Below are 27,319 nucleotides of genomic sequence, written 5' to 3' on the forward strand. Positions count from 1 at the left end.
TCTCTGAGGTTTTAACCAGTGAACAAAGCTTGCTTTGAAGCAGACAGAATAACTATATTTTGCATCATTAGAGCTTTTCTTCATGCAACAATTTTATTTTGAAGATAGAATCTGGCTGAACTCAGCTTTGCTTTTACTGAGGACAAAAAGGCAGATGTTACTTCTGCTCTTGCAGTTAGTTTATCTTAGAGGCTGGTTGTGATACGGATGTGTCATTGTGCGTGGTGAATAGAGAAATTCCCGTCTGAAAGCTGTGGGATAGGGAGGAGTTCTTACTGCATACAACTTCACTTACCCGTCCAGTTTCAAACTGAAGGGTTTGAAGCTTTGTTTGCTCTAAAACTTGTGAAACTTTGTAACTACATGGCCACTCTTAATAAAGTGCTCACCAATGGTCTCTAAAACGGGGGGGATGAGGCGAAGAGCTGAGCTGGGTTTATGAAACTCGGACATAACAGCGCTGTTGTTAGAGGGTGGGTCCCCTTTGTAGAGTCTTTTGCTTTATCTACTGAAACCTGGTAGAGCTTAACGTGTGGTGCTGGACAAATACAACTTCATTTTCACTCTCCATGTTCAATGAAGACCATTCCTGCTCCACAGGAGCAGTATCACAGTATATTTTAAAACTTCTACTCGTGCAACTTTGGCGTGGGCTGTAAAGGATGTTTTTGATCCTTTAGCTCTTGTGCCCGTGTGAAAGGGTGCTATGCAAATGTGCGTTGAAGCTGTACTTGGGATGAGCCAGGATGAGTTTTGTTTGCTCGGGGAGCTCCAAATATCTCATGGGAGATGTTAGTCTAAATTGAAGAAGGAAGTAAAAGCTAAATTAGGCAGGCATTTCCAACATTTCTATTAATAGCATGGAGGAGGTTTTAGCTGTTCCTTTACTTGACTGCCTCCCTTCATGGGAGAGCTGCGCGCTTACAATACACGAGTGTCCATTGAAACAGTTTTGTGAAGACACCTGTGCTGTAATGGGGGGGAGGGGTGAGGTTTTTTTTTGTTTTTTTTTTAATGAGCTCCGGTGTTCTGTTCTATCCAGTTTGCTAACACAGTTCATGTCAAAAGCTGATCCTGTATTGGCCAAAATGAAAGGTATGAAAGTGACTGTTGGTGACAAATCTCCATGAATGAGTTCACCTACTTGAAGTGCAAGATATGAAATAGATGGTATGGAATTGATGGAGCTTGTGTTAAAATGGCTGCAAGAAGTACTCTAGATCCAGGTATCTTGAATTTTAGTTGCTTAAAAAAGAATGGTAACTTAGAAAGTAGTGATGCTTTTTTAACTGAAACTAGTAGAACTTTGCACGTCACAAGATATGTTAGCATGGAAGAAGCAGCTTTATGTTGTTATGCTTCTTTCTCCTATTCCTGCTGGGAAAAACGAAGGTTAGTCCTACTGAGGAGTAGACAGAAGTCATATGGAGATGGCTGGTATGTAGGTGACCTTTCACATGAAGAAATCACTTGTGAGATTTAGGGGAAAGAGCAAGGAATAGAAGGAAATCAACACAATTGCACAATTTAATGTCTAGAATTCATTTCAGACTTTATACTATCATCTCAGTTTTCTATGCCTTGTTACAAAGCTGACTATTTTTCTTTCAGTTTTTCAGCACAGAAAAAGAGAAATCTCAGACATATTCTGCCAAACTATGTATTTAAGCTGTTTTGATAACATAAGGGACTACAAAACTTAGCCTGTTTGATCTCTTGAGATACTAGCCCAAGTACCCAACAGTGTAAACCGATGCTGTCTTGTGTGATTTTCTGTCAGTGACTTTGTAGAATGTTGATGTTTGATTTTCGTAGAATGATAAATATTTGAAATTTGAGGATTTTCTGCTCTGTACATTCAAATAATTTGTCAAGATTTTTTTTTCTTTAAGAAAATGCATTGTATCATATAATAGTCAAATAATTTAAATTGCTTTCCTCCTTGGTCTGTTAATTGAGATTTGGTAAGAAACACTGTGCAGCAGACTTTGAGCAAATGTTTTTATTGCCCCTGCATTGTCAGCGGAGAGAGAACTTTTGTGGTAATATCTTGATGGTTACTAGTTTGGAATTAACCAGCTTCTTTTATAGAAACTACAGAACAAACATTTGATTCCTCAGCAGAACTCACTCATGAAATGTGTGGTTTGTTTTGTGTTGTTGCTTATTAGCAGTGTGATTTTTCTCCACTTTGCCTTGTTTTCCCCACTTCTTCCCTTTTTCCACTTTTGTTAGGCTATTTCTTTTGTCATGGTTTATAAGCTCTTAAATAAGAACTAGTTTTCATTAAGAGCTGTTAAACTCTATTTAGTCAGCTAAACCAGCAAGCGATCATCTGACAGGGCAGTGTGGAGGCATGCTCTGAGTATTTTCTGAGCGATCAATGGAAATGTAAGATAAACAGATTTTCTACACAAAATAGGAAATATTGAATGCCTGGATTGTGGCATGATGTGTGTAAAGTTTCCCCATAGTGAGAATCTGAGCTGAAACCTATGACCTGAGGAGTTTTGCTCCAACAGGTGGGCATTGTGCCGTTTATAAGGAAATTAACATGTTGCACTGTTGTGTAATATATAGTACTAATTAAAAAAAAAAAAACCCTAAATATTTTGGACTTGCTTCTGTTTCTTATATGCCAGAAAACCCACCACTTTCAGTAAGTTTATGTACTGGGTTTTTGATACTTTCTATATTACAATGAACCCAAATGACTTAGTCATTTTTGCATCTTTCTGGTGGTGGAAGAACGTGATTTAATAAGCATACCTTTTTAGGATGTGGCTTAAACTTCTTTGTTAGGTGCAAAAGTTTCCCAGATTTTTCTCTTTATCAGGTTAAGCTTTCAATTTTGCCACTCTCTGTAAGCATATGAAAACAGTTTAATGTGGAGTGTTGGTTTTTATCTAATGTACTGCAGGGGCAAAAGGTCCTATAATAAATGCTGTTGCACCATTAGAATCTCTTGACAGTACAGCTTATTTTGTATGACAAACTAATGTGAATTCTTGACAAAAGAAGGCATATTTCAATGAAAAGATAGGTATGGGACTTTTTGTCAGTAATTAACCAGACAGCCCTTTACTGTAGGTGAAACTGTAGAGAATGGTATCTGCCAAGAAAGATGTCCTACCATGCATTTAAATATTTTTACAATTACATTGATTTTTATTGTCCCATATAACTTCTGTTCTGCTGAGGACACGTTGTACAGTCTTGGAGGCTGCATAGTAGATGATGTGTTTTGGCATGGATGCTTTCCAGAAACTGGAAAACCTTTGATGTAGAAAAGGTCATAGTCTGACCAGAGAACTTTGCTGTGCAGAGATGGATATACACATATTCATCGGCAGTTTCAGCTCTGGTGGAGGTAGGCAAATACAGAGGCGTAACTCCTTTAACTCAAATACTCGTTTCCTGACAGCTTCCAGAGGCATTCGGGTGAAGTGTGCTATTCTTGCTCTGAACTAGATTCTGTTTAGAAGGAAATACATTTTCTGAAGTCTTTTTAAAACGGATATCCCAAACAACTTTTCTACAGTGAGTAAGACTTGGGAGCTAGTAAAATGAGACACAATATTGAAGTAGGAAAACCTCAGGTCAGATGGCTTTGGTTATTTCTTATCTTTGGTTTTGTCTGTTGAACTGTCTAATTAAAGATGCAGCACTAGCATTCAAATGGGAATTACGTGTGTGTGATTAGTTCTAAAATAACAAAGATCAGGAGAATTTTTTGGCTTGAAAATCTGTTCAGTGCGATGTGGTGGTAGGAGGTCAGGCTGGTGTTAATGCTTGATGGTGGTTTCAGTTTCACTGTGCTATAGAGTGATGGTACACCACTACTACAGAATTACTTTCTTATGCATCTTTGAGAATAAAAGGATGTGGAAGTTAAACTTCTAAGAAACATGTAAATGATGCTTTGTCAATACTTTGTATGTTTAGAAGATACATAGATTTAGATTCAGAAACTGTGCTAGAGGTGTTTGCTGACTAGATGTGCTGTGCATGAAGTCAGGCGTGTTTTCTCACAGATGTTGCAAGGTGGTATAGGTACTCCAGCTGCCTTTGGGTATGCTTGTTAACAGGTTTGAGCTGAATCCCATACGGACCAGGTGAGCTCTGGGACACTTGGAGACAGGCCATTTAACTTTATCACAAATGGTGTCATCAATAACTACAGGACTTAGTGCCACAAGTTGAGATCAGGTGTTCTTTGCAGGACTGAGGAGTGAACCCTTGTTACGTTAAAGGCCCACCTTCTTGAAAAAATAGGTCATCTTGCTGCAAAACTACTGTAGAGTTGTGCTCGTAGAGGATTTTTCTGCAGTGTCTGCTGTTGACAGAATGGTTTCTCTGTTCCACTAGGCTGGCTACAGTAATGTTACTGTACCACTACTAGCAAGCTGCCAGGTGAGGGCATTTCTTAGTGCTTTGCATGGGTCTAGGAGGTATTCCAGAGCAATCTGCAAGGATTAGTTGCGTACTATTGGCAGTACAACAGCAGCTTATATGTGTGTTTCACGGGTCTTGTTTTTAATGCATGTCCATTAGCACAACTTCTTTTTATTGTGTCTAGGTGTAATAGCTATGGAGTATTTGCAGACTAAGTTCCTTTGGAGCAGAAGGAAAGGGCTCTAAGTGCATACTGTAACCAAAAATTTACAGTACGCAAAGGCAGATGGCTTGGGCACTATTCTTGTCAGAGAGAAAGAGAGAACAGCGTGATAACATATTCAATGTGTACATGATAATGAAGAGACCTGAAGGTTAATATCTTTGGCATCACATACTGATCTCTCAGCTATCTATAAACCGTGTTATGTGCCTTCTCTATGCACCTTAAGGTAGAATCATGGGATAAACTCGCATGTATGCAGACTGTTTGCTTGAAATAGCTTCATGAATGCAGCAGGAGATGAAAAGTGTGAAAGCTATACGATTTTCAAAGTAATTAGTGTTCATCAAAAGATAAATGTTCCACCTAATGCAATTCATTGTACTTCCATCCTTCCACTGTGTATGACTATCCACACTATAAATATTATATTGGATACTTAAAGATTTATCATAATATTTAACACAGTAATTTAATATTATACTCTGATGTATTAAACTTTAAATATTTATTTCAATATTGAATCAGATGACTGTCATTCAAAATCAAATTCTGCCTGGCCACCTGTCCTCATACATTCTCAAACAGTGCTGCTCACACAGTTCCACTAAGGTACGTACCTGCTTTCTAGCTCGTCAGAATCTAGAGAAGTGAATGTATCCTCAAGTGTTTGCAGTTGTGTGCTATGAAAACACCGACTTCATGTTAAACAAATAACTATTGATATTTTTGTTCATGGATGCGTTGAAACTAGCATGTGATCAGTTAAAAAGAATATTTGTTTCTCCATGGTTTAAATAGGCCAATGGTCAAATACTCAGATTGAATGTACTGCTTATGCAAGAATTGTCATGTTAGTTGGCTGATACATGCATTTTTCATCTTGTAATCAAGAATCATCTTTAGAATATGATTCATAGGCTCATTATTAAGCGTGCTTGTAAAGATAGGATCAAGGCTCTAAGTTTACAGGTACTTTTCAGTGGGAATAATGTACTAGCGTATGTGTGGGAGCTAATACTTCTTTTGAACTAGATTTCGTGATAAAATTCTTTTGAAAGGTACTGTAAGAATTGAATGTAGAGCAAAAGTGTTCAGTAGTTTTAGCATGCCTTGTGTATTTCCCAGCCTTAGAGTGCTGAAGCAGAAGTTGATTTGTTGTCTTGGTTGGAGGAAGACCTTCAAGTCTTTTCTGAAGAGTAATGCAATATTAATAAAACTTGGAACTTTGTAAGGATAATTCTTTAACAGTAGAAAATACTTGGATATCTGAAAAGCCGCCATAACAAGTGTTACTTACTCAGTAAGTAACAAGTGTTACTTACTCAGAGGGGGAGAAAAATTTTACCTGTGTAAGTAATCTTATAGATCCATCTCTTCTTTGTATGAAATACAGGCAAATAGAAGTTAACAAACTTCTTGAAAATTACCATGGATAGATGGTGTACAGGAAGAGAAGTTTGACAACAGTGTTTGGCAAAATTTTTTTATTGCTGTGACCTGGATCCTTCATGCTGATAGGTTCCCCCCCCCCAGCTTAAATTTGTTAAAGTTGGTATAGATGTTTCAGTTAAATAGTAGTGTTGCATGTGGGAGATTGTAATTTTTGAGAGGTCTTTCAAACTGCTGCTGTGGTGTGGAGAAGGAGAGCAATGCTGTCGCATTGAAGCTTGAAACAATTGAAAGTTGGTCTTACACATCCTCAGCCAAGACAGTTCCAGTGAGCCGTGGATCCTTCGGTGTAGGCTGAGCTGACAGAAACGTCCACTGGTATGAACATCAGTTGGGTATCGGCGTTCACGTTTTGTGCTCAGTATAGCTGTGCACCCCTTTTCTTTGGCTTCTTAGTTTGTATTCATCAAACGTGACTTCAGCATATATAAAAAAATCACTATACATGTGTGCTTAAAAGCTGTCTCTGCAGGTTGGATTTGTAATAAAAATGTGGGGTTTTTGTACTGAAAAGAGCTTAACTCACTCTTTAAAATGGCTTACTAAGAAAGCTGTGATGAAAAAACCAATACCAGCAAAAATCCCCGGTGGAGATGTAGTTCATTGTCAGAACAGTTCTTCTGCAGAAACATGTGGACTCACTGTTGGTTACTCATCTAAAGATTTTTTTTTTGCCAGTATGCCATATCCACTCTAGAGATCCATAACCTTTAATTTCATGATGATTAGCTTTAAAACATGCCTATCTGAATAGGGAGAATATGATACTGAGATGGCTCAAACATTACCAGGCCTTTTTTCTTTAAGCTTCGCAAGAGGTAGTTGTGACAAGATATTTAGTACAGTTATTCTTTACAAGATGAAAGGAATGCTATCTTCCCCCCTACCCCCTCAAAAATAAAAAACAAAAAAACAACAACAAAAAAACCAACAAAAAACAACTGTGCTAAGGAATATTTACTTACGTTAGTTGAATTCAAATGGACAGGACCTGGTAAACATCCTCTGAAATGAAATTTCTTATTCTAGCTTAAATAATCTCTTAAACTTTTGGCAGCTGTCTCTAAGAAAACGTGAATACTAATGAACAGAAGGCAAAGGAATTGTAGGGAGAGGAGAGGACCTGGAAAATTAATCTCTAAAAACATAACTAATATATTTTAGGTACTTTTGTATTGATTAATATGTTAAGATTTTAAGAGATAGTTCTCTCCTGTTGCAACAACTGATCTTGATGGGTGCAGGTAACAGGTGTGTTTTTTGGCACGTTTTTTCTCCGTGACCCTCGAACTCAGTAGTGCATGGGAGAACTGCTTCACTGCAGGCTGCTTCCATCACTTTGCTGTCAAATGGGAGGATATTTGAAGGGGAGAGTATGTCCGTATCTGGTTCTAATGATGCTTTTATGAATAACCAGTATTTTGGAATACACCATGTGTTAACAGAGAATAGCACTGTGCTGGGAATATTTGCAGCTGCTCTTCAGAACGAGATTAGAAGACAAAGTTACACTGATAAAGTGGAATAGTAGTTCATGAATGATTGCAGTGAAAAGTTCTGAAGGGTAAGAAAGGTGTCACAGTTAAGTATGAAAGGATTATCTGAAAGTGCAGAGCAGTCAAAGAGGCTTTGGCTCATTTCATTTTCATTATAAACTACCACTGTGAGGCTGCAGGAAAGATGGGTGTCCTTCCAAATGTCTATGGAAGAATGTATTATGAGACAGAAATTCTCATTGTATTTGGTGCTGGGGAGCTTCAGTATCCAGGCTGGGGCACTATACTAAAAAACAAAAAAAGGAAACTGTAGAGAATCCAGAGGAGATCAGGTGAATTAAGGTGACTGGAAAGTTAGGAAAAGTTGAAAGAAAACTATTTGTTTTATTAAGAAGGTAGATAAGAGAATAGTGTTTTTCCATTGTGTTGATGGTTTTTTGCAGAGGGCTCTACTGAGAAGGACAAGAGGAAGTTCCTTTTTTAACCTGCACCAGAACATCGGGCTTTTGGGATATAAGATAGGTCTAAGGAACCTTGGAATTGTGGGGATGTAGCATAACCACTGAAGGCCAAGGCAGACATCTTTGGAGAACAGCGAGTGACTGTAGTTGGACGGTCGAGTAATATAATAGCTCATTGTTGCTGGAAGTGGGAGGACTTGTCCGCTTCCCTTTTTGCTCTTATTCTTACTTTTGCATGTCATCACTTCTTCTGTAGTGGCTTCTGCCAGTTTTGATCTTCTGTGAGACATTTTTTATCCTGTAGGACAATGGAAGAACTATGCAGGGTTGTGTCCCCCCCATGTGTCATCCCCCATCATTCCACCCACCACCACTTAAGTTAGGTGGGTTTTTTTTTAAATTTTCTGAGAAATTACTGTGGTTTGGAAAGTAGTACACCAGTGCTGGCATAACATAAGCAGTGTAAGTGTGTGGCTGTTAGTGGGTAAAGACAGGAATTGGACCACCCTGTTTCATGTGAGTGAGCTGTCATGAAAACATATCCTGTGGGTAATTAATTGCGTCTAAGATGAAGCAGGGAAATTACATGTTAACTGAGGTTCTTTCCAATTTTTATTGATTACTGTGATTTGATAGTGATTGAGATGTGATAGGCTGAACTTCAGTTACAAGGGGCTTTGAAAATTAAGTAGCTGGTGTTTGAAATAATACAAGGGGTAGTTAGTTGAGGGAGTAAGAAGGGGAGTGTAATTTAAGCTCACTCTTGCTCCACGTTGATGGTTCTCCTAGACTAACTGTTCGTGTAATCATCCTGACCTGTTCTTATGAATTTGTGTTGATCTAAAAAAACTAACTTACGTGACACATTAAACTTGCATCAGTGTTGGGGGAATGAAGGAATGAGTTAGCTTGTAGGAGGAGCCGCATAAGTGAGATTCATTAGCTCCAAGTCTGATCAGCTGTGAGCTTGATAACCTTTTACTTATATAAAAAGGGACAGGAAGATTCATAAAACTCAGCAAAACTAGTTGTCACTGATACTGAATCCACAGTCGGATGTCTTTGAGAACATGTTCCTCAGAGGGTTCTAGGCTCCAACAACCTATCAGTTTAGTCAAGACTCTGCAGTAGCTGAGTGGAGCTTGGCAAGCCTAGTTGGTCTAAATGGACCTATGTCAGATGTAGGATTACAGTAAATGACCTCCAGAGGTTCTGCCCAACATATTGTTTTATCACTCGGTGATCCTAAGTATGTATAACTCATTTTATTTACTCTGCTATGATGATCTAACAATTCAGGTTATGCTCTTGAATTGAGCTTAACAGAATACCAGCAACGTTTCTTGTCTGAAAGTGTAACGTGGTGGTGCTTGCAGGATGAACGGAATGGCTTAAAATTGTTGTTTTTTCCAAGGATAAATGTATCTGCTTATCTAAGCAAATATGAGGAAGGATCATGGTGTTGTTATATTCAGTTTCTAAACTGCTCTAACTTGTTTATATGCTGTCATGGTACACTTAGCTTGTGTAATTGTGCCTGCAACTGTTTCTGGATTAATGAGACAAATATAGTTGAAGTGAGAGTATTGTATTTAATATATGTGGCTGGAGCTGTTGAGACAAAATTTAGCAGTGTAGCCATTAAAGTGTGGTAAGGATACTCAACAAGTTTAAAGGTAAGAAATGATTTGGGAAGCGATGTTCTGTGATGTCTTGAAATTGATTCTGTAAAGGTAGCTTAGCCAGACTTGTCATTCCTGCAATATTTGTAACTGTGGAGAACTTTGAATAATCATTATGAATGGTTGATCAAAATGGCAATTTGACACCTACTTGTATGTGGGAGTTAAGAAGAAAAGTAAATTAAAAAAAAAAAAAATCTTGTCAGTGTGACTTACCTATTGGTTTTTGAGTTGCTCTTCCCTTCTTTTAACTTCTTTTAATATTTTATTTATTGATGCTTTGTTTGCTGATGAGTTTTGGTACACAAATCCTAATGTTCTTCAGAGAAGTCTTTGTTGAAGCAGTTGTCCAGCTGAACCTGTTTTTACTCTGTTTTTCACAGGAAAACATCTTAATCGTTTTTTACAGTTCTCAAACATAAGAAGTAAAGGCTAGTCAAAGAGTTGCTGTAAAAGTAAGTCTAGACAGTTAGAGATACCTGAGGCAATAATGCTGAGTTCACAGGGTTACTGATGGAGATTTAAAGTAGTTTCTAAAAATTGCAATTAGGAATTGCAGTTTTAGATAGGAGAAGAGAACATGATAGTCTTACTTGAATTGGAAGAAAAAGACAAGATGGAACTTGATGAAATGAAAATATAAATCATTGGCTGTAGAACAAGTTATTCTACGTTGTATTAAACCTGCCTTCTGTCTTTTTTATTCTGCTTGTCTAATATAAATAAGATTAAATCACGTTCCTTTTTAAACATGGAAAGCACTGAACAGAGTAGGTCTTCACAGATTTCCGTAACTCTCTCATAAATTATTTCCTGAGTCAGTGTACCCAGCTCTTGGAATAATGTTATATGCAGAGGAAGAATTTTCAACTTGAATTTTTATTGTCTAATGATAAGAAATGTGTGGTCCAGATTTCCTCATTCCTCTCTCGAGGTGACTTGGGTGAAACCACTGGGAAGTCTGCTGTAGAAAACTCCTCTTAGTAAAGCAGTTTGGTACAAATAGGTTTATTCAGAAGAGAAACAAAAATTAATTTAGAGTAAATATAGTTTATGGCATATTTTGGTTTAAAACACAAATGTAGGTATTTTCTGGTAATTGTGAAAACAGTTCAGTATCACTTAGTTTTCAAATACATGCTGGGTGTATAACATTCTTCTGTCAGATTGAATATCAATTACTGGCTCAGACGGAAGTTTAACATTGCTCTCTTTGTAACTGGATCACTGAAGTATGCCATTTGGGGTTTCTTTGTTCTGGCACAGGCTTCATTTGCAGTTACCAAATGTATCTCTTTGAGGAAGAAATTAATTTAAAATAATTGTCAATATTGCATGCTTGAATTAATGTTCTAAACTACTTTGATTATTGTTTTTAGACAGATTGGTTTTCTGAAAATTACTTTCATCTAGGAACTTTCTAGTCCTATTTTCCACGTCTAAAAAGGGACATCACCTATGGAACGGGACAGAAATTGTTTAATTATTTAAAATTTACTGTATGTATACATAAAGTTATCTGAGTTTAAAATGTCAGAATGCATAGAATCAGGCTGAACGTGTCTGTTCAGTCATCAGAGCTGTTAATCTGTAGAAGTAGAGTTTAATAATAAATTTTATAGCCAACCTCTGTATTTTGTTCTTATTTTAGTATTTCTGATTTCTCGTTTTTTTATAAGTGTCCAAAATCCTTTCATGGCACAGCTAAACCCTCTAGTGTTTAAATACTGAAGAAGAATACATGTTAAATGTTTTATAAATGTTTTCACAGGATTTTGCTAGAGTTCTTAAACTTTTCAGATAAAACTGATATGTATTGGTGAAATAATTTCAAGTTTTCGGGGTTTTTTGAAAAATACTTTATTTGAAACTGGATAAAATTAGAATAAGAAAGATCTTAAGTGCTTGTTACCTGCATAATCAGCTTGTCAGGGTGAGTGGAAAAGATAACCACCGTAATCCAAAATACTTGTCAGCAGCGGCCAGTTGAAAAACTCTTCTCCTTAATGCTTTATGTTGGGTGTTTGAAAACAAGGGGTTATCTTGACTTGCATTCTATTCAAGGTAGGAAGATGTTCTGTTATGGAAATTTGAACAAATCAACTAGAAAAAATATCTAATATGGAGAGATTGGGTAGTTCTAATCTTTCATGTTAAACTTCAAACAAGCCACCAAGGCTAAAAAGAAATCTTAAGTTCAGCAAATGACAGAATAAAAACTGACCATGGAAGACTTCACGGCTGCTGCAAAGTGTGCTTAAATTCAGTTTCTGCTTCATTCAAGACTTGCTGTCAAATGTTCCAGTAATTTAACAGGAGTGCTTGTTTGTTTGTTTGTTTTTTTTTCTTCAATAACACCTATTGTCCCTATTTTAGAACATTTTTCCGTGTCCTCCTGGAAAGGAAAGATGTGGTAGGCGTGTGCGCCTTGCCAGAATGTGTGATGAGCCTATTTAAAGTCAACATGGGTACATGGATCATGCCAGTTGTTTTAAGTGGGTGGGAGGAAATTAATCCTGACCCTGTGAAATTTCTTTAGAAATAGTAAATTAACCTTTTCACCACCACTACTGCTTGCTGTATTCCTAACACAAAATCAAAGGAGGGAGTTTTGTGTCTAGTGGCAAACTTCCTATCATCATAAACCCCATCACTTCAGATTGTTAACCAATTTGGCTCAAATTTGCCAACTTCTGATCTTTGAAATTTTTCGCCAAATTCTGAAAGAAATGACAGCGTTAGCTGCCGCTACACTGTGTGTCATTATGTGGGAAACAGTCGTGGGTCTGCTGACATTCTCATCCACCCCTTGCTAATGCCTTACGTGTGGAACTGTGTAACGGATGGTTATATTCAGCATTTGCATTTCAGTTAAGATTGCTTACCAAATGAGGGAACTCTTAGCATTTGTTGCTCTGTTCCAGTGATCAAATATTTGTGTAGAGCAGGAAGTGGAAAGTAGTATAACTTGGAAATTATGATATGGATTGAAATTTAGACAGCTAAAGGAAGGAATAGAACTTGAGTCTTTGCAGAGCAGACACCTATATCTCTTTTTTCTTTTGTTTCAGCTGTTTAGTTAAGTGAGGACACCAAAACTTTCCTCATTGCACATGATTTCAAAAGTGTAATAAAAATGAAACTGTTCCAGCTTTGAATGTTACGTTTTGTGGAGAAACTGTTCCCCTAGAGGGGGAAGAAAAGAAGAAAATCCTGTATCAATAGCTTTTTAAATCTTTAGTTCAAGCACTTTACTAAAATAATTTTGTCTGGCCTCAGGTGAAAGGGGAATTGATCATAAGCAAGTGCACACTCTTGTGTAGAATTACCTTAAGTATAGACACGGTCCCATACTCCACCATGGGTGACTGGCCACAAGTGTTCCCTCTGCAAGTGGAATGTCAGTGCTTAGCATGTTGTCTCTTCAGTCTGAAAGCTAATCCCTGTGCTGAATGAGTTGTGTTCTGTTGAACTCCTCTATGTGGACATAATTTCATGTGAATAATTACTCAACTCATTCAAGAAATATTTTATGTTTCCTTTTATATTTTAAAATAAAGGCTTTGCTATGTGTTTTGGCTTCAATTATAGGTTTATCAATTAGGTAAACTTGATATGATGCATACTTGGCTTATACTTTGGATGCAGTAATATGTATTTAAATTCTAATAATGTTTTTTAGCTTTCATCTTGTGAACAAAAGATGAAGTGTTAAGACAAATGAGAAGTTCCTGACAACTTTGTAGTTTGATGGGTAACTTCACTTGTTTTGGCATGCTGAACTTCTGGTAGTTGGGATCTTAGACTATTTAGTTTCAGACTATTCTAGAAGAGTAGGCTATCGAGAATTTTTTGTGGAAGTTTTAATTTGTGTGTGATTATATATGTATCCCTTTTATCATAGTATTTTCCTTGTCTGGGCATTGAGTTTATCTGAAATAAAGCAGCATATGCTATCTGGAAAGTGTGTAGTCTATTCAGAATGACCTTTAAGCTTTGACAGTACCTTGTGGTAGCACAGAGATATGTAATGTGCACATCTGCCCAGAGGTAATGAGACAAAGAAATCAGCTATTTGCTTAATTTAGTAGAGTGGTACTTCATTAATCTTTAAAAAAAAAAAAAAGAACTATTCATGTATAGGACTTGTTACCAGGCATAGCTGTGTAAATGTGTGCTTGTGGAAGCTCATAGAATAAATTGGAGACTCCTACTGGACCTGAAGCTAGGCATGTGCGTATTCTGAATGTATAAGCTCAGGCTGATGGTTTTACTTGATTAATCATCTGTAGTGGCTTTGGTATGTTGACTTATGTTGGCTTGGGAGAAGTCAAATATTTGTTTATGTGGTGAAGGTATATGTGCCTGTTTTTAATCATGTCTTGTACTTCTAGTGTTTGTTAGTTTCTGAAGATAAAATATGCATTAAGGCAAATTTTGCCCCTTTTGTTGTTCAGATGGCCATTTCCATATTGAATGTTGCACTAAGTTGCAGTGCCGCATTTGTGACACCAGTTTCTGTGGCTGTGGGTGGATGTCAAACACAGACTTGACTCCTCAATGTCCGCCAGAACAGCTTCTTACAGATTTTATAACTGTAGTTTCTTTAGCGGACAGCGAAAGAAAACATGCCATCCAAAGCCGGTCGCACGTTGGGTAGCTGCAGTGTGAGAACTGCAGCCTTTAAACAGGAGAAGAAGGGATCAGTAAAATGAGCTGCTTGTCTTGTGGAGCTGCTCTTTTTGAACTGTGTTTTTCAATATCTTTTTTAAAATAAATAAATTGGGCTAATTCTTAGAATACAAACTTCTTGAGTTTCTATCAGGATCTGGGACACTGTGTCTTTTCTAGTTGTAGTTAGTCTGAATATTGTATATGAGCTACTTTCCGGAATTGCAGTACTTGTTGGCTGGAAAATCATTAGGAAACTTTGTAGAACTGCAATAGCCACATACATATGAGAACGAAGAGCAAAGTGCTCTTATTCTGAGGATTTTTTTTGTTTTGGTCCTGTTTTATGCCAATTTTAGTCAGTCTGGAAGAACTACATATTGCCATATTTTCACTTTTTTTGTCAACACTAAGGTAACGAGCTCCTTTGTTGCAACTGTTACTTGGAGATGCTGTTCCGTAGATCACTCACGCTACTGTAGCTTCACAATTTAGGAAGGCAATGTGTATTCTAGAATACTTTCTATTTGCAATTAATTTTGACGTGAGTGTTTAAGAAACTGATTTTGCAATAGTTTCTCCTGGGCAAGCTCAGCTGCTAAATCTTGCACCAGAATCATAGAATCATGGAATCATTTAGGTTGGAAAAGACCTTTAAGATCATACAGTCCAGTTGTTGGTCTAGCACTGCCAAGTTCACCACTAAGCCATGTCCCTAAGCACCACATCTACACATCTTTTAAATAACTATGGGGTGGTAATTCAACCACTACCCTGGGCGGCCTGGTCCAATGCCTGATACTCTTTTTAGTAAAAAAATTTTTCCTAATATCCAGTCTAAATTTCCCGTGGTGCAGCTTGAGTTTCCCATTTCCTCTTGTCCTATTGCTAGTTACTTGGGGGAAGAGACCAACACCCACCTCACTAAAACCTCCTTTCAGGTGGCTGTAGGGAGTGATAAGGTCTCCCCTCAGCCTCCTTATTCTTCAGGCTAAACAACCCCAGTTCCCTCAGCTGCTCCTCCTAAGACTTGTGCTGTAGACGGCTCACCAGCCTCGTTGCCCTTCTCTGGACACACTCCAGCCCCTCAATGTCCTTCGTGCAGTGAGGGGCCCAAAACTGAACACAGTACTCCAGGTGTGGCCTCACCAGTGCCGAGTACAGGGGCATGATCACCTCCCTACTCCCACTGGCCACACCATTCCTGATCCAAGCCAGGATGCCGTTGGCCTTCTTGGCCCCATGGGCACACTGCTGCCTCATGTTCAGCTGGCTGTCAACCAACACACCAAGGTCCTTTTCTGCTAGGCATCTTTCCAGCCACTCCTCCCCAAGCCTGTAGCATTGCATGGGGTTGTTGTGACCCAAGTGCAGGACCCAGCACTGAGCATTGTTGAATCTCACATATTTTTAGTCATTTTAGCAGACATGATTTCAGATTCAATGAGATGTAGAAAATGGGCAGGTGACGGCCGGATAAAGCAGTTCAGCATTTTCAATCTTTTTGCTGTTTGGCCAAAACGTTTTATATGAGGGGCTGAAAGAATTATATCTGTATCTAGGGGAATATATAAATAAAGAATTAACTGCGAGTGGGATGTCATTTACTTCACTTTCTCTTTATGGTTTTGTGGATTGTTTGGTTTTTTTTTTTACTGAAGAATATAATTTTTTTAACTCTTGGCACTGTGTGTTGCATACTAATGTTGAAGGATCAATATTTTAATTGCCTGCTTACTGGATGGGTACTGTCTGTGGCATAAAAAAATAATCTGTTGGTATGTTGAAGAATATAACCAATTATGTGTTTACTCTAGATAGCATCTTGGGTAGAACAGATGAAAAGGCAGTAGTTACCAACATGGGAATCTGTCATGGTTGCTTGACCTATTCTGGAGTAACTAGAGGTGTGAGGCACTCTTTCTGCTGGCCAGGAAGATCTGATTCTTATAAATATTTTCAGGTTGATATGTATGAATAGAAACATTGTTCAAAATGAGAGGTATGGCTAAATCATTGGAAGCAATCAGATATTGTATGTACATGAAGTACCTAATTCTGTCTTATGTTCAGTTTACTGTTCAAGTTACTGCAAATGATACAGTCTGAGTTAGTCTATGTTCAAGCCAAATTTTTAGAATCTTACTGTGAATGAATATGGGTGAGGTTCTGGAATGAAATTCGTAAAGACACGTTTGGTTTACCTGATGGTTCTCTTTGTGGGCAAGTAAACTAGTTTTTCAGAGCTTTGTCTTAGGAGGCTGCTTAGTATAGAAAGAGGTTCTGCACAGGGAGTTAGGTCACAGGCACATTCTGAAAGCGCACACGTTCTCTAGGAGCATTTGTGGCAGATGCCTTTGCTTTATTATCTAGCCTGACTGCCTCATGTTTGCCATAAGTTAAGAATAATATGATCACTTACTACAGGTTGGCTAATCCACATCTACATGTGTAGTAGTGCCTAGTGTGGAGCAGATGCTGTATTTCAAATCAAAATCTTAGCCTTGTAGTAGCTGCTTTGTGTAGATGATCGTTGCTTGTTTCTTGGGTATGAACCTTCAGTCTTGCTGTACTTTTTCACCTTTATACTTCTCTGACTTAATAACTATCAATTGTGTAAAGCAATGAATCATTTGGTTCTTTCCTGTAATGAAGCCAGAACAGTTGTAAAGACTGTAGGTATCTTGGCTGGGAGTACAAATACATTCGTTTTCTTACACAGAGTATTCTATTTTACTGCACATTTTGTACTAGTTAACTTCAGCAGGATTAGGCAATACAGTTGCGTTGGTACAGGTGCAATTGCAAATCTTCAATGTTTGTAGACCAGACCTTTGTCATGATTCTTCGCAAAATCTTTTCTGTGTTGGAAAAAAAGCCATAAACCCAAACAGAACTGAATTATGTGAAAATTGGGTAACAGTAAAATTTTTAAACTGATTTAACAAAAATACGGTTCAGCTTCTTCTATTTGAAAACAAACTAGAACTGTTTTCCAGGAAAATCATGTAATTTTTGACATCTCTGCTGAAATTTGGTGTATGATGTAGTGTAGGTAGGTAGATGGAGTTCTTCAAAACAGAAGTATTATCAATCATGTAAATGGGTCTAAGGTTTTGATATCTTTAGAAATATACTTCTGTTGGACTACTTGTTTGGACTTTAGCTTACTTTGTGAGTCACTTCTCTGTTTTTGTCTGTCTCCATTTTCTTATTCTCTTTCTATAGACAGTATGTAAAATTGTAGATGACTTTAGGTTGGAAGGGACTCCAGAGGTCTTCCCATCAACCCCCTACGTGAACCATGGCAGACTTTAAAAGATGTGGTTGCTTATGGGCTCTGGTGCCTGACCGCTTTCATTGTGAAGATTTTTAATTTCTTCCAACTAATGAGAATTTCCCTTGTTGCAGCCTGGCTGCTGCCTCTCATCCTGTTGCTGTGAACCTTCACGAAACATCTGACTGAAGACAGTTTATATTCCCCCTCTGTGCCTTTAGGCTTCTGTTCTGCAAATGCAATAAACCCACCTCCTTCAATCGCTTCTTGTGCATCGTGTGCTTTAAGCCCTGGCCATCCTGATGGCCTTTGTCAGGGCTGTCTCAGCTACATCTGTGGACATGACTGTGTGTTCATTGCTGTCAAAGCTTCCCTCGTACAACTCTCCCAGTCAGCTGCAAGCTTGACTTAAAATTCTTGGTGCTAACTGCTGCTGCCTTTGAGTAAATGATTGATGTTTATTATTTAATATTTCTATGCTGTGTGTCTTATGGAAGTTGTAGCAGTTTTTATAGTTGGGAAGATGGTTTGTACTTCCCCAGGGGGTTCCTTTTTCAGCTGTGAGGTGTTGTGGGCATTAATGCAGAAGGTCAGTAGAGTGACTTTCCTTTCTGTAGTGTTGATGGGGGTTAAGTATTCAACCCTCATCCTTCTCTTCTATGACAAGAAGGTCAAAGATGAAACATAACCTTGAAAGTCATCACCCTTTCACCAAGGGTTATCCTTTTTTATTTGCTTGATTTTTTTTTTTTTCTCTTTTCCAAGGTTAAACCTTTTCCCTTTAGTGCCTTGCCCTTTGGTTATATACCTGCCTGTGGTATTGCTCATACCGTACTCAGTAACTAGCAGTCTTGAGATATGTTGCTTTGGGCACTTAGGTTTCAAAATATGTACCTTGTATTTTCATAGGTGGGTGTGAGATGAGTTGTCTAAAATGTAGGATGTAAAAATAATTATATATTTGTTCCTCTCACTTAATGAAGGGTGTCTGTGGGAACAGGATAAATAAGCAAGAATGCTGTATGGGACAGTCTTCCTGAGCAGGCAGTGTAGCAGTGTGGGATGCAGAGTACTGGCTTCTCTTCTGCTGTGTCTGCACTGTGCTTCTTATGCTGTGGTTAGCACAAAAATTGTTGATCCAGTTTGGATTTAACTGTACAAATATTTCTTTACCTAATTAACATCGCTTGTGCGAGTACTTTCAAAGACACTTTCAGATAGATATAACTTCTATGGAATGTATACGACGTAGGCACTTTGGTCTATTGGGACATGCTAGGTTACTGAGCATCAGTGGTCTTCAATCTGTGTTTTGTAGAGAAAGAAACTTCATGTTTTGCTAAACATAGTTTGTAGTAACTGGTATCACAGTGACTCTTTCCCATGTTTGCATTTGCAAATTGACTTCCTTCCATTCAAGGCTAGACTTGCCTGCGTACTTCTGTTCTTGCCTGTGTTCTCTCCCAGTTAGCTTCTGGTTCTCCTTCCTAATGGGCCTGCCTTCCCTCCTCCCACCTCCCAAGTTCATTCATATGCTTTTCACATAAACACTCATCAGTCCTGTGAGGGATGATTTTCTGCTGCGTAACAGAGCCTGTTTTCTTTCACACACTGCAACAGATACCAAAACATGATTTGAAAGTCCAGTGGCATTTTAGAAAACATTTCTGGCATGAAATATAATCTAAAATGGATTTAATTTTTTTAGTAATTTTAGAGAGTGGATTTTCAAGTGACACCTCTGTTACTCTTGACTAGTTGGCAAATACTGCATTTAAGAATAGCAATTCTCACTTTCTAATATGTATTTGCACCTCTTCTGCCGAAATGTGTGATTGGACATCCTGTGAAGCACGTACCTTTGTATTTAATGTGCGTTTCTGACAGATAGCCTTGCACAAAACTGCTTGTGTTATTACTTAGGTAGGAAGACATGAAGATCAAGCTGCAGGGCTTAGTTTTAATGATCCAGTTCAGAGCACATCTCTTGCTGAGTAATATCCTAGCATTGTCTTAACAGCCCCAAATCATGATCCAGTCATAGATAACCGTGACTTAAAAATGAGGTCATGAACGCCTGTAGTCATGACAGTTTTACTTGTAGATAAAGGAATGGCTAATCTCTCCATCTCACTACATTTTGAATGTAGAAATCATTTCCTGCTTGCTTCCTTTAATACTTAAACTTGTAAATGTCAATGTTTCAGTTCTGACCATACTAGTTCTGAGTTTGTGGTAGCCATGCTTACCTGCTTCTCTAGCTGAAGGAGGGTTCTGTCTTTCAGGAGTCCTTCATGATGAATGATCATTCATAGCAAGGTATAAAACTGTCTTCAAAGGTTAAATGTTTGCCTTCAGATTAAATGGATGTTTCCAGTTAGTCTTAGTAGCCCCTAGATGGGCAGATGTAGGCCTTACTCAAGTCTTGATACTTACTGAGCTACGGCATTGGTGAGGGCTCGCAGTTTAAGTGAAAATTACTGTTTTATTTTTGGTGTAGTAAAATCTCATCTTTACTATGTTGCACTAAATTTAAGCTCAATATTAAATGTTAGCAAGCTGTATGGTATTATACCATGTTTGGATGTTAATATAGTTGCTTCTGTTGTATTTGTCATTGTAGCATCATGATCTTAAGTCATCGCTTCCTTCATCGGCATTAGTAATGTGTTACTGGATTATTATATTGGCTGTATTATAAGTATGGCTCCTTCTGGTTATACAGTTGTGACAGTACCAAATCTAGCAGAAAGCTTAGACAGGATAACTTCTTTTGAACAACTATTTGAAGAGTCACTAGGTCTTGTCTACTGGAAGTCCAGCTTGAACAAAAATTGGATAGCGTTGTTTTAGCTAGCCGACCTTGGGGTTTGCTGTACTGCTAACCATCTTTTCAGTTAACAACCCGTTTTGTTTTAACTAAATTCGTGCATTGGCTTCTGGCACTGTAGCTAGAAGCTCCTTTTTTTCATTCAACATTTCCTCTTGACCTCTTGAAGGTGTTGATTGCATTGTATGAAGACTAAGCAATATTTGAATCTTTTATTACACACATTGAACCAATGTCTAGAAGTGTTTACTGGTCTATTAAGAGGCCGGAAATCTGAGGTTACAGTTAATTCTAGCCATAATCTTCCAGTAAAACTTCATTAAGTGGTAGCATGTAAGAATTATTTTGTTATTTAATGCTTTAGATGTTTGAAAGCTGGGAGTTGTTAGTCAGAGATAGTGTAAGTCATCATGGTACTTCTATTCCAGGACCTTTTAAGGCAACTGCAAAAGCGATTGAGGACCTGGAATCTTGGCGGTGAGCAGAGTGGAGTTTGTACTACAAGGTTCTGGTAGACCAGTGCCGTGGTACTTCTCAAGAAATTATGTATTTTACTGGAAAACCCCTCAGTTTCCAAAGAAAATATTACAATGTAAAAAAGGAGCGTACTGGTATTTTTTTGTATGTTATTGATATTCCGTCACAGAACTTGTAACAATAATAACAAAAATTTCTGTATTGCAGATTTAATCCAGTGCACAAATGAGATGAATGTGAACATCCCACAGCTGGCAGACAGTTTGTTTGAAAGAACTACCAACAGTAGCTGGGTAGTGGTCTTCAAATCTCTCATCACAACCCATCATCTAATGGTGTATGGAAATGAGGTAATACAAAAAATGATATATCGGAGAACAGTTACAGCACTTCGTTCTTATAAAAGTCAGCTAAATGCTTCCGCTGGTTATCTTTGTAAGAAAAATCTTTATTTTTACCTTTTTGTGTTCATGCAGAATTAGACAAGGTCTCACCATATGTTTGTCTGTTTAGTTTGTTTTTACTTGAAAGTGTGTAATTTTAGAATCAAAAGTAAGTGTCCTGAATGCTGGAGGTACTTTTTTTTCTGTGATGTTGTCCTAATAATAAAACAAACAAAAAACCCAACAGAAATTCTCTTGAATGGGATTCTGAAAGCTGAAAATGGAAGCATTTTTAGGTTCATGCTCTAACTAATCCAGATATGCTTTTCTCCCATGTAACTCAATTCTGATTTCCACCATCGCCCCCTAACCTTTTCCAGTGAAGACAAATGTGTGCCTGTGAGCTGGCTTTGAGTGTGAACATCTGAATAACGCCAAATACCGTAGAGCAATTAAACAAAGCCTCAATTTACACAAAAAAGGAATAAGCTTGTTTTGTTCCACGACTTCAGTTCCTATGGGGTCTTATTTTTCAAAATGCCAAGCATAGCAGCAGCTTGAATTTTCTGCATTTAAAAAAACAAAACTATACTTTTATGGCTTTCTTAGAAAGTGTTTGTAAACATTCATTTTTACTGCAAACAGTCAGTATAAAGTAAGCTATATAAATTTTGGAATTAAGAGGGATAGCTATAGAAAATTACAAATAGGATTTTGTGGAGAGGGCCCAAACTTTTGGATTGCATTCGGAGTTCTTAGAGGTCATGTAACTGCTTCCTCTGGCTGACTGGCTGCATGGTGGTGATGGGGGTTAAGTTTTTTTTTTTTTTTCTTAAAAAAAAAAAAAAAATACTGATTTGTCTTGCAGGTTAGCTGCAGAGTATTTCTGGTCTTGGTGAAAATCTGTTCTTTGAAGCTAAGTAAGCCACAAGAGGGCAAACTTCTCATGTTGACTTGAAGCATCATCAGCGGGATAACTGACACTTTCCAAAATAGAGTCTATATGCTTTTGCTGTACTTGCACTTTGAGTCATACAAATTTTAAACTGATACCGATACACATCATAGTAATTAAAGGTATTTCATGGACCACTGTCTGAAATACTTTCAATTTTACGGACAGAACTGTCAAACAAATTTTGCTTGCCAAATGTGTTACAGAAGTAATGAGGGTAAGATTGCTGCTCAGGATGAAACTTTTCAGTTAGAAATAGTACTTGTACAATGAACATGGAAATCAAGTGCTTATGAAAATGTCTAGAAGTTTATAGGGAATCTGTAGATCCCTTTGTAAAAGAATTGAAAAGCGTTCGATCCTCCAGCTTTTGCTTAATTCATTTATACTAATTACTCAGTGCCTTTACTCTTCTCGAGTCTTCTTTCTACATAACCTATGTATTTAAATAATGAAAATAACTCAGTAGTACCTGTAACACTAATCGTAACTGTTTTTTCCTCTGTCGAGATGTTATTGCGAGTGAATGATTGGTTTGTTTTTGTAGCAACTCTCTGTACAATGGTTCATAAGACAAAATTATTTCTCCTACTAATAATTTAGTGCTGCCAGTGATCTGAAATGTGTCTTTACAAGATGAAAATAGCATCGTTCATTTTGCAAAACATAATTCAGAATTATGTGTAACTGAGATGTTCTGTGTGATACTGTGTTAATGTTTTAGATAGTTTCTTGTGTTTGTTTATTGTGTGATTTATATGCAAAATAACCTTTACATCACCTTATTTTCATATTTAAGCTAAGCACCATTACAATTGTAGGCTGAACAAAGATTCCTTGGCTGACTGGTAAAATGAAATCAATTGTTATAAAATTGTAGTGAAACTATTGTATGTGAAATGAGAACGCATTTGGGGGGATTTTTACAAAAGTTTCCAGTTCCATGTTCTGGCTTAAAATAGTCAGTCTTTCAGTCAGAGGCCTTCATGCCATATCTGCGTGACTGATTTGTTCATGGATTTATACATAAAATAACTAGATTCATTTGAAAATTTGTCTGACTTTTTGTGATAGTTTCCAGATTGGAGATCAGTCTTAAAGAATAAAAGCTGAATTTCATAAGCTAGATAAAAAGAGTTTCTAGAACTGTTACCTCAGTTTCAGCTCATTGGTAATATAGTAAAAGCATTCAAACTTTTCCTTTCATCTAGCGTTTTATCCAGTATCTGGCGTCCAGAAACACATTGTTTAATTTGAGCAATTTCCTAGACAAAAGTGGACTGCAAGGTAAGACGTCTTTTTCATTAAAAGTTAGTAGTGTGCTGGGGGACAGTAAAATGCAACTTGGTAACTCTAATGGAGTGTGTCATTTAAGATGTAATTTTTCTGTCTGTTTTACCCCAGACTGCATTTCTTAATTTAAAGTGCTGTTGTGGCATGGCGGAAGCTGTCCGCTGGAGGAATTTGTTGCATCTTTTAGGAAGGGCTTACTGATAAGTACGTCTAACTTTCTTAGCTAAACAGATCTGACTTAGTATTCCTCCTGTTTCTGAAGAGATTTCTTCATTTGGAAAGGTATATTTTGATTAAGTTATACTTCAAAAAATGCATCATGTGTGCATCAGATACTGCAAGTCAGTGAGACAAGAACTGTGTCTAAAAAAGACAAAATAAATTAAGTTTTTTGGGAAATTGTTCAAAGACCATTCCATCCATCTTTTAGACTATTTCTATGGTCAAGTAAGTGTTCTCTGGTTCAGATTTTTTTGAGTGAAATACTCTTCCAAACTGTTATACTGCACTTCAGTGCAGTTCTGATCGTACATCTAGCTGCCATCTTTTTTCTCCTGAGATGGCTTCTTAATTTCTGCATTACTTTTTACACAGCTGCTTCCAATTTTTGCCACCATTGTACTGCAGTGGGCATACAGAGTGGTTGCCTGAGCACAGAAACCACCTCAGTGATAACCAAGAGTCTACCAGATTGCCTTATTTTATTGAGTCTTAACTTCCATGATCTCGGTATAGATCTTTTGCTTGGTCTGTATCCTGAGACTGACAGTTATTAAAAATATTTCCTATTGTCACTGTCTTAACACGGAAGAATCTCTGTTGTGTCCTAATGTCTCCTTCAATGCCTTTTTTTTTTCTATTCAGTTGTAAATGAGAGAATGTGTCGTGGAGTTGATGCAAACATATTTGTGAATGCGTTGTGTAATTTTTTTGGTAGCAATTTCTAGTAGAGTATGAGAGAACTTGCATAAAAATACTTTGTTTTTCTTTTGGAAGTAATTTCCTTAGGAAGTGAAATGTAAACTTTTACATAGTTCAAGTCTTCAAGATATTTGTAGTGTTGTTTGATTTACATGGTGACTAGGATGATGTACACTGTTCTTGGTAACACAGATTAACTGTGCAACATCAGGCAAAAATATAACAAAACTGTCTTGCATTAATATCTTGCACTTTATTTAGAGTAAGGTTTTTGATCTTTAATTGACTAGGTGAGTAATAAGCTTCTGAAACTTGTTTTTTAGGCTATGACATGTCAACATTTATCAGACGGTATAGTAGATATCTGAATGAAAAGGCAGTTTCCTATAGACAAGTGGCATTTGACTTCACAAAAGTAAAAAGAGGGTAAGCACTGTATTTTTGTTTTTGCTTATCTTGAGGTTTTGGTCTATGTCCTGTAATTCAAGTGGAAATACTGATGCTGGCTCCAGCTTAGTACAGACAGTAATGTCTGCTTTTCTCAGTTGGATGTCTCCCATGACACACAAAGGCTCAACTGCCCAGTTATGTATATTGCAAAAATAGTTTACTTCAGTTATTGTAATTTTATTTCTTTAAACATTAACAGTTTAATATTAAGAAATGAAAAATGATATGCCTCAAAGTATGTATCAAAAAAGTAGAAGTTTGCACGAGTCTTCCATGATAGATCACAAAGTTACTTTGTCTTGCATGTAGTGTAGGGGACTGTGCAGTTTACTTGTGTTTCTAGCTCTGGAATGTTCAGACGATGGGTGTTTGGTGAAACCTTGCAGTCCTTCCTGGTGTTTCTGTTCTTGTGCCCAAATGTCTGTGTGAAGTTTACTACCTTTGTGAAGGCAGTACAATTCATACTTCTAACAGAACATTGTAGTAGATGCTACCCCAAAATTAGGAGAGCTTGGCTACAGGAATTCAGATTTTCCCTGGGTGAGCTCCTTTAAGAGAAATCAATTGTTTGAGACTATAGGTAACTATTTACATGTGAAATAATACAGTGCAGAGCACGGGCAGTTAGATAACATGCAAGTTATAGTGAACGATTGAATTAATCTGGTGATCTCCTTTATTGATGGGGCTGGAGAGAATGTACTGGTCACAACTGAAAGTCTTTCCATCTTTATCCGTTATCTCTGTACGCAGTGCTTTTTAAAGTTTAAAAACATAATTTTAGTTTTACGTTTGGGCATTGTTTGTCATCCATATGCAGGATAATTTATCTTATACTTAAAAGTTAAGTGGGCTGCCTAACAAGATCTGTTAGTGTTATAAAGCCATTTGAAATTGGCGTGAGAAGACTTTCCAAATCCCATATACCTCCTTGCTAATACTGTACAGCCCATTTTATTTGGAAAAGTGATGTTAAAGGGGAATGCTTGGGTGGTTCCACTGTTTCTGCCTCTAAAGCTGGTTGGAGTCCCAGCAACATAAAACACTTAGCCTTTTCCACATGTAGGATATGTGTGTGGTCAGGTGGCTGCAGATACACTGGGGAGTTGCACAGTTGCTTTATAATCAGGTGGTTTAGGCCTAATGGTGAATTATTTAGCCCACAGCACGTGCCTGGAGGTCCTTCTGTGAGCCAGAAGGAAGAACTGTTCCAGTGGCTGCAATCTACCTTTTCCACATAGCTTTTTTTTTTTTTCTCAGGGCCTCTGCTCCTGTGCCCTGGCACGTTAGGTATATTGCAGTCGCTGTTGGTTGTCAGGAGGGGAGTGTATGGCCCAAGTGGAAGGCTGGAAGCAGTGTGCTCCCTGTGGCTTCCCAGCCAGGGGAACAGCCCCAGCCCTTTCTGTGCAGATGCACTGTGAGATCTGCACTTGCAGGACACATTTGGTTTGCTGTGTGCATGCTGATGCAGCTACAAGGCTGTCTGAGATGTCTTACAGAAAGCAGTTGTTTCTTGTCACTGAAGTGATTTAATCTTCCTTGGCTGTTGCTTTTCTTGGGTATTTTTGCTCTTAGTCTATTTAATCTGGACAGCTAATAAACAACCAAGTACTGGTGGTCAGCCATTAAAAGGAAGTGTCATGTAGTCTCTAGAATCTTTCTGGAAAAGCTTGAAAAATATATTGTCAAATTTGTTTATTCTGTCTTACTGCTTTTAGTTGAAAAGAAAATCACCCAAACGATCATGAAATAATAATAGGGTGATTGAAAAAAGTGTAGGTAAAAATCTGCTTCAGAAATAACCTTCAGAGGATTTTGTTGGTTACATTATGCATCATAGCTCTGCTATATTTCTGAGCACTATCAGTTTAATTTCCTCTGAAAAATAGTTCATCTTGGATTCATATTTTGACCAAATAGAAGTTGTTGCTTTTTTACACTGCAGTTATTAGGGTTGTATTGGCTAGACAGCATTCCTAAACATCAAAATGCCTACTTTGAATGGCAATGATTTAAATGTTTTCTGTGATGACCTGTTTTAGTTTTACATTGTGTTTCTCACTAACAATTGCCTTCAAAATTCAGCTGGAGAATTTTCTTTTGTTTTGCACAACAGGGCTGATGGAGTGATGAGAACAATGAGCACAGAAAAACTCTTAAAAACTGTACCAATTATACAAAATCAAATGGATGCACTTCTGGACTTCAATGTGAGTTTAGCAGCATGTACATGTCTAACGTACTGTTGACTTTGGTGTACAAACATGCAGGAGCTTGTAAAGTAGATCAAGATCAAAGGTTTTTAACTTGGCTCCATGTTATCAGCACAGCTTAAAGAGCACAAATCATTTGG

The 27,319-nt window shown here is 37.6% G+C and overlaps 1 protein-coding gene across 7 annotated transcripts in view; it reads left to right on the top strand.

The window, feature by feature from the left end:
• PICALM (phosphatidylinositol binding clathrin assembly protein) overlaps positions 1 to 27,319 on the top strand; it is a 71,450-nt gene that overhangs the window by 10,417 nt on the left and 33,714 nt on the right. For all 7 annotated transcript variants that reach the window (XM_075416497.1, XM_075416515.1, XM_075416506.1 and 4 more), the window contains exons 2-5: positions 21,172 to 21,314; positions 23,514 to 23,589; positions 24,840 to 24,942; positions 27,083 to 27,176. In XM_075416497.1, coding sequence (XP_075272612.1) covers positions 21,172 to 21,314; positions 23,514 to 23,589; positions 24,840 to 24,942; positions 27,083 to 27,176 — 416 coding nt within the window. The remainder of the gene's footprint in view (positions 1 to 21,171; positions 21,315 to 23,513; positions 23,590 to 24,839; positions 24,943 to 27,082; positions 27,177 to 27,319) is intronic.

Source organism: Opisthocomus hoazin, chromosome 1, assembly GCF_030867145.1.
Source record: "Opisthocomus hoazin isolate bOpiHoa1 chromosome 1, bOpiHoa1.hap1, whole genome shotgun sequence".
Lineage (NCBI taxonomy): Eukaryota > Metazoa > Chordata > Aves > Opisthocomiformes > Opisthocomidae > Opisthocomus > Opisthocomus hoazin.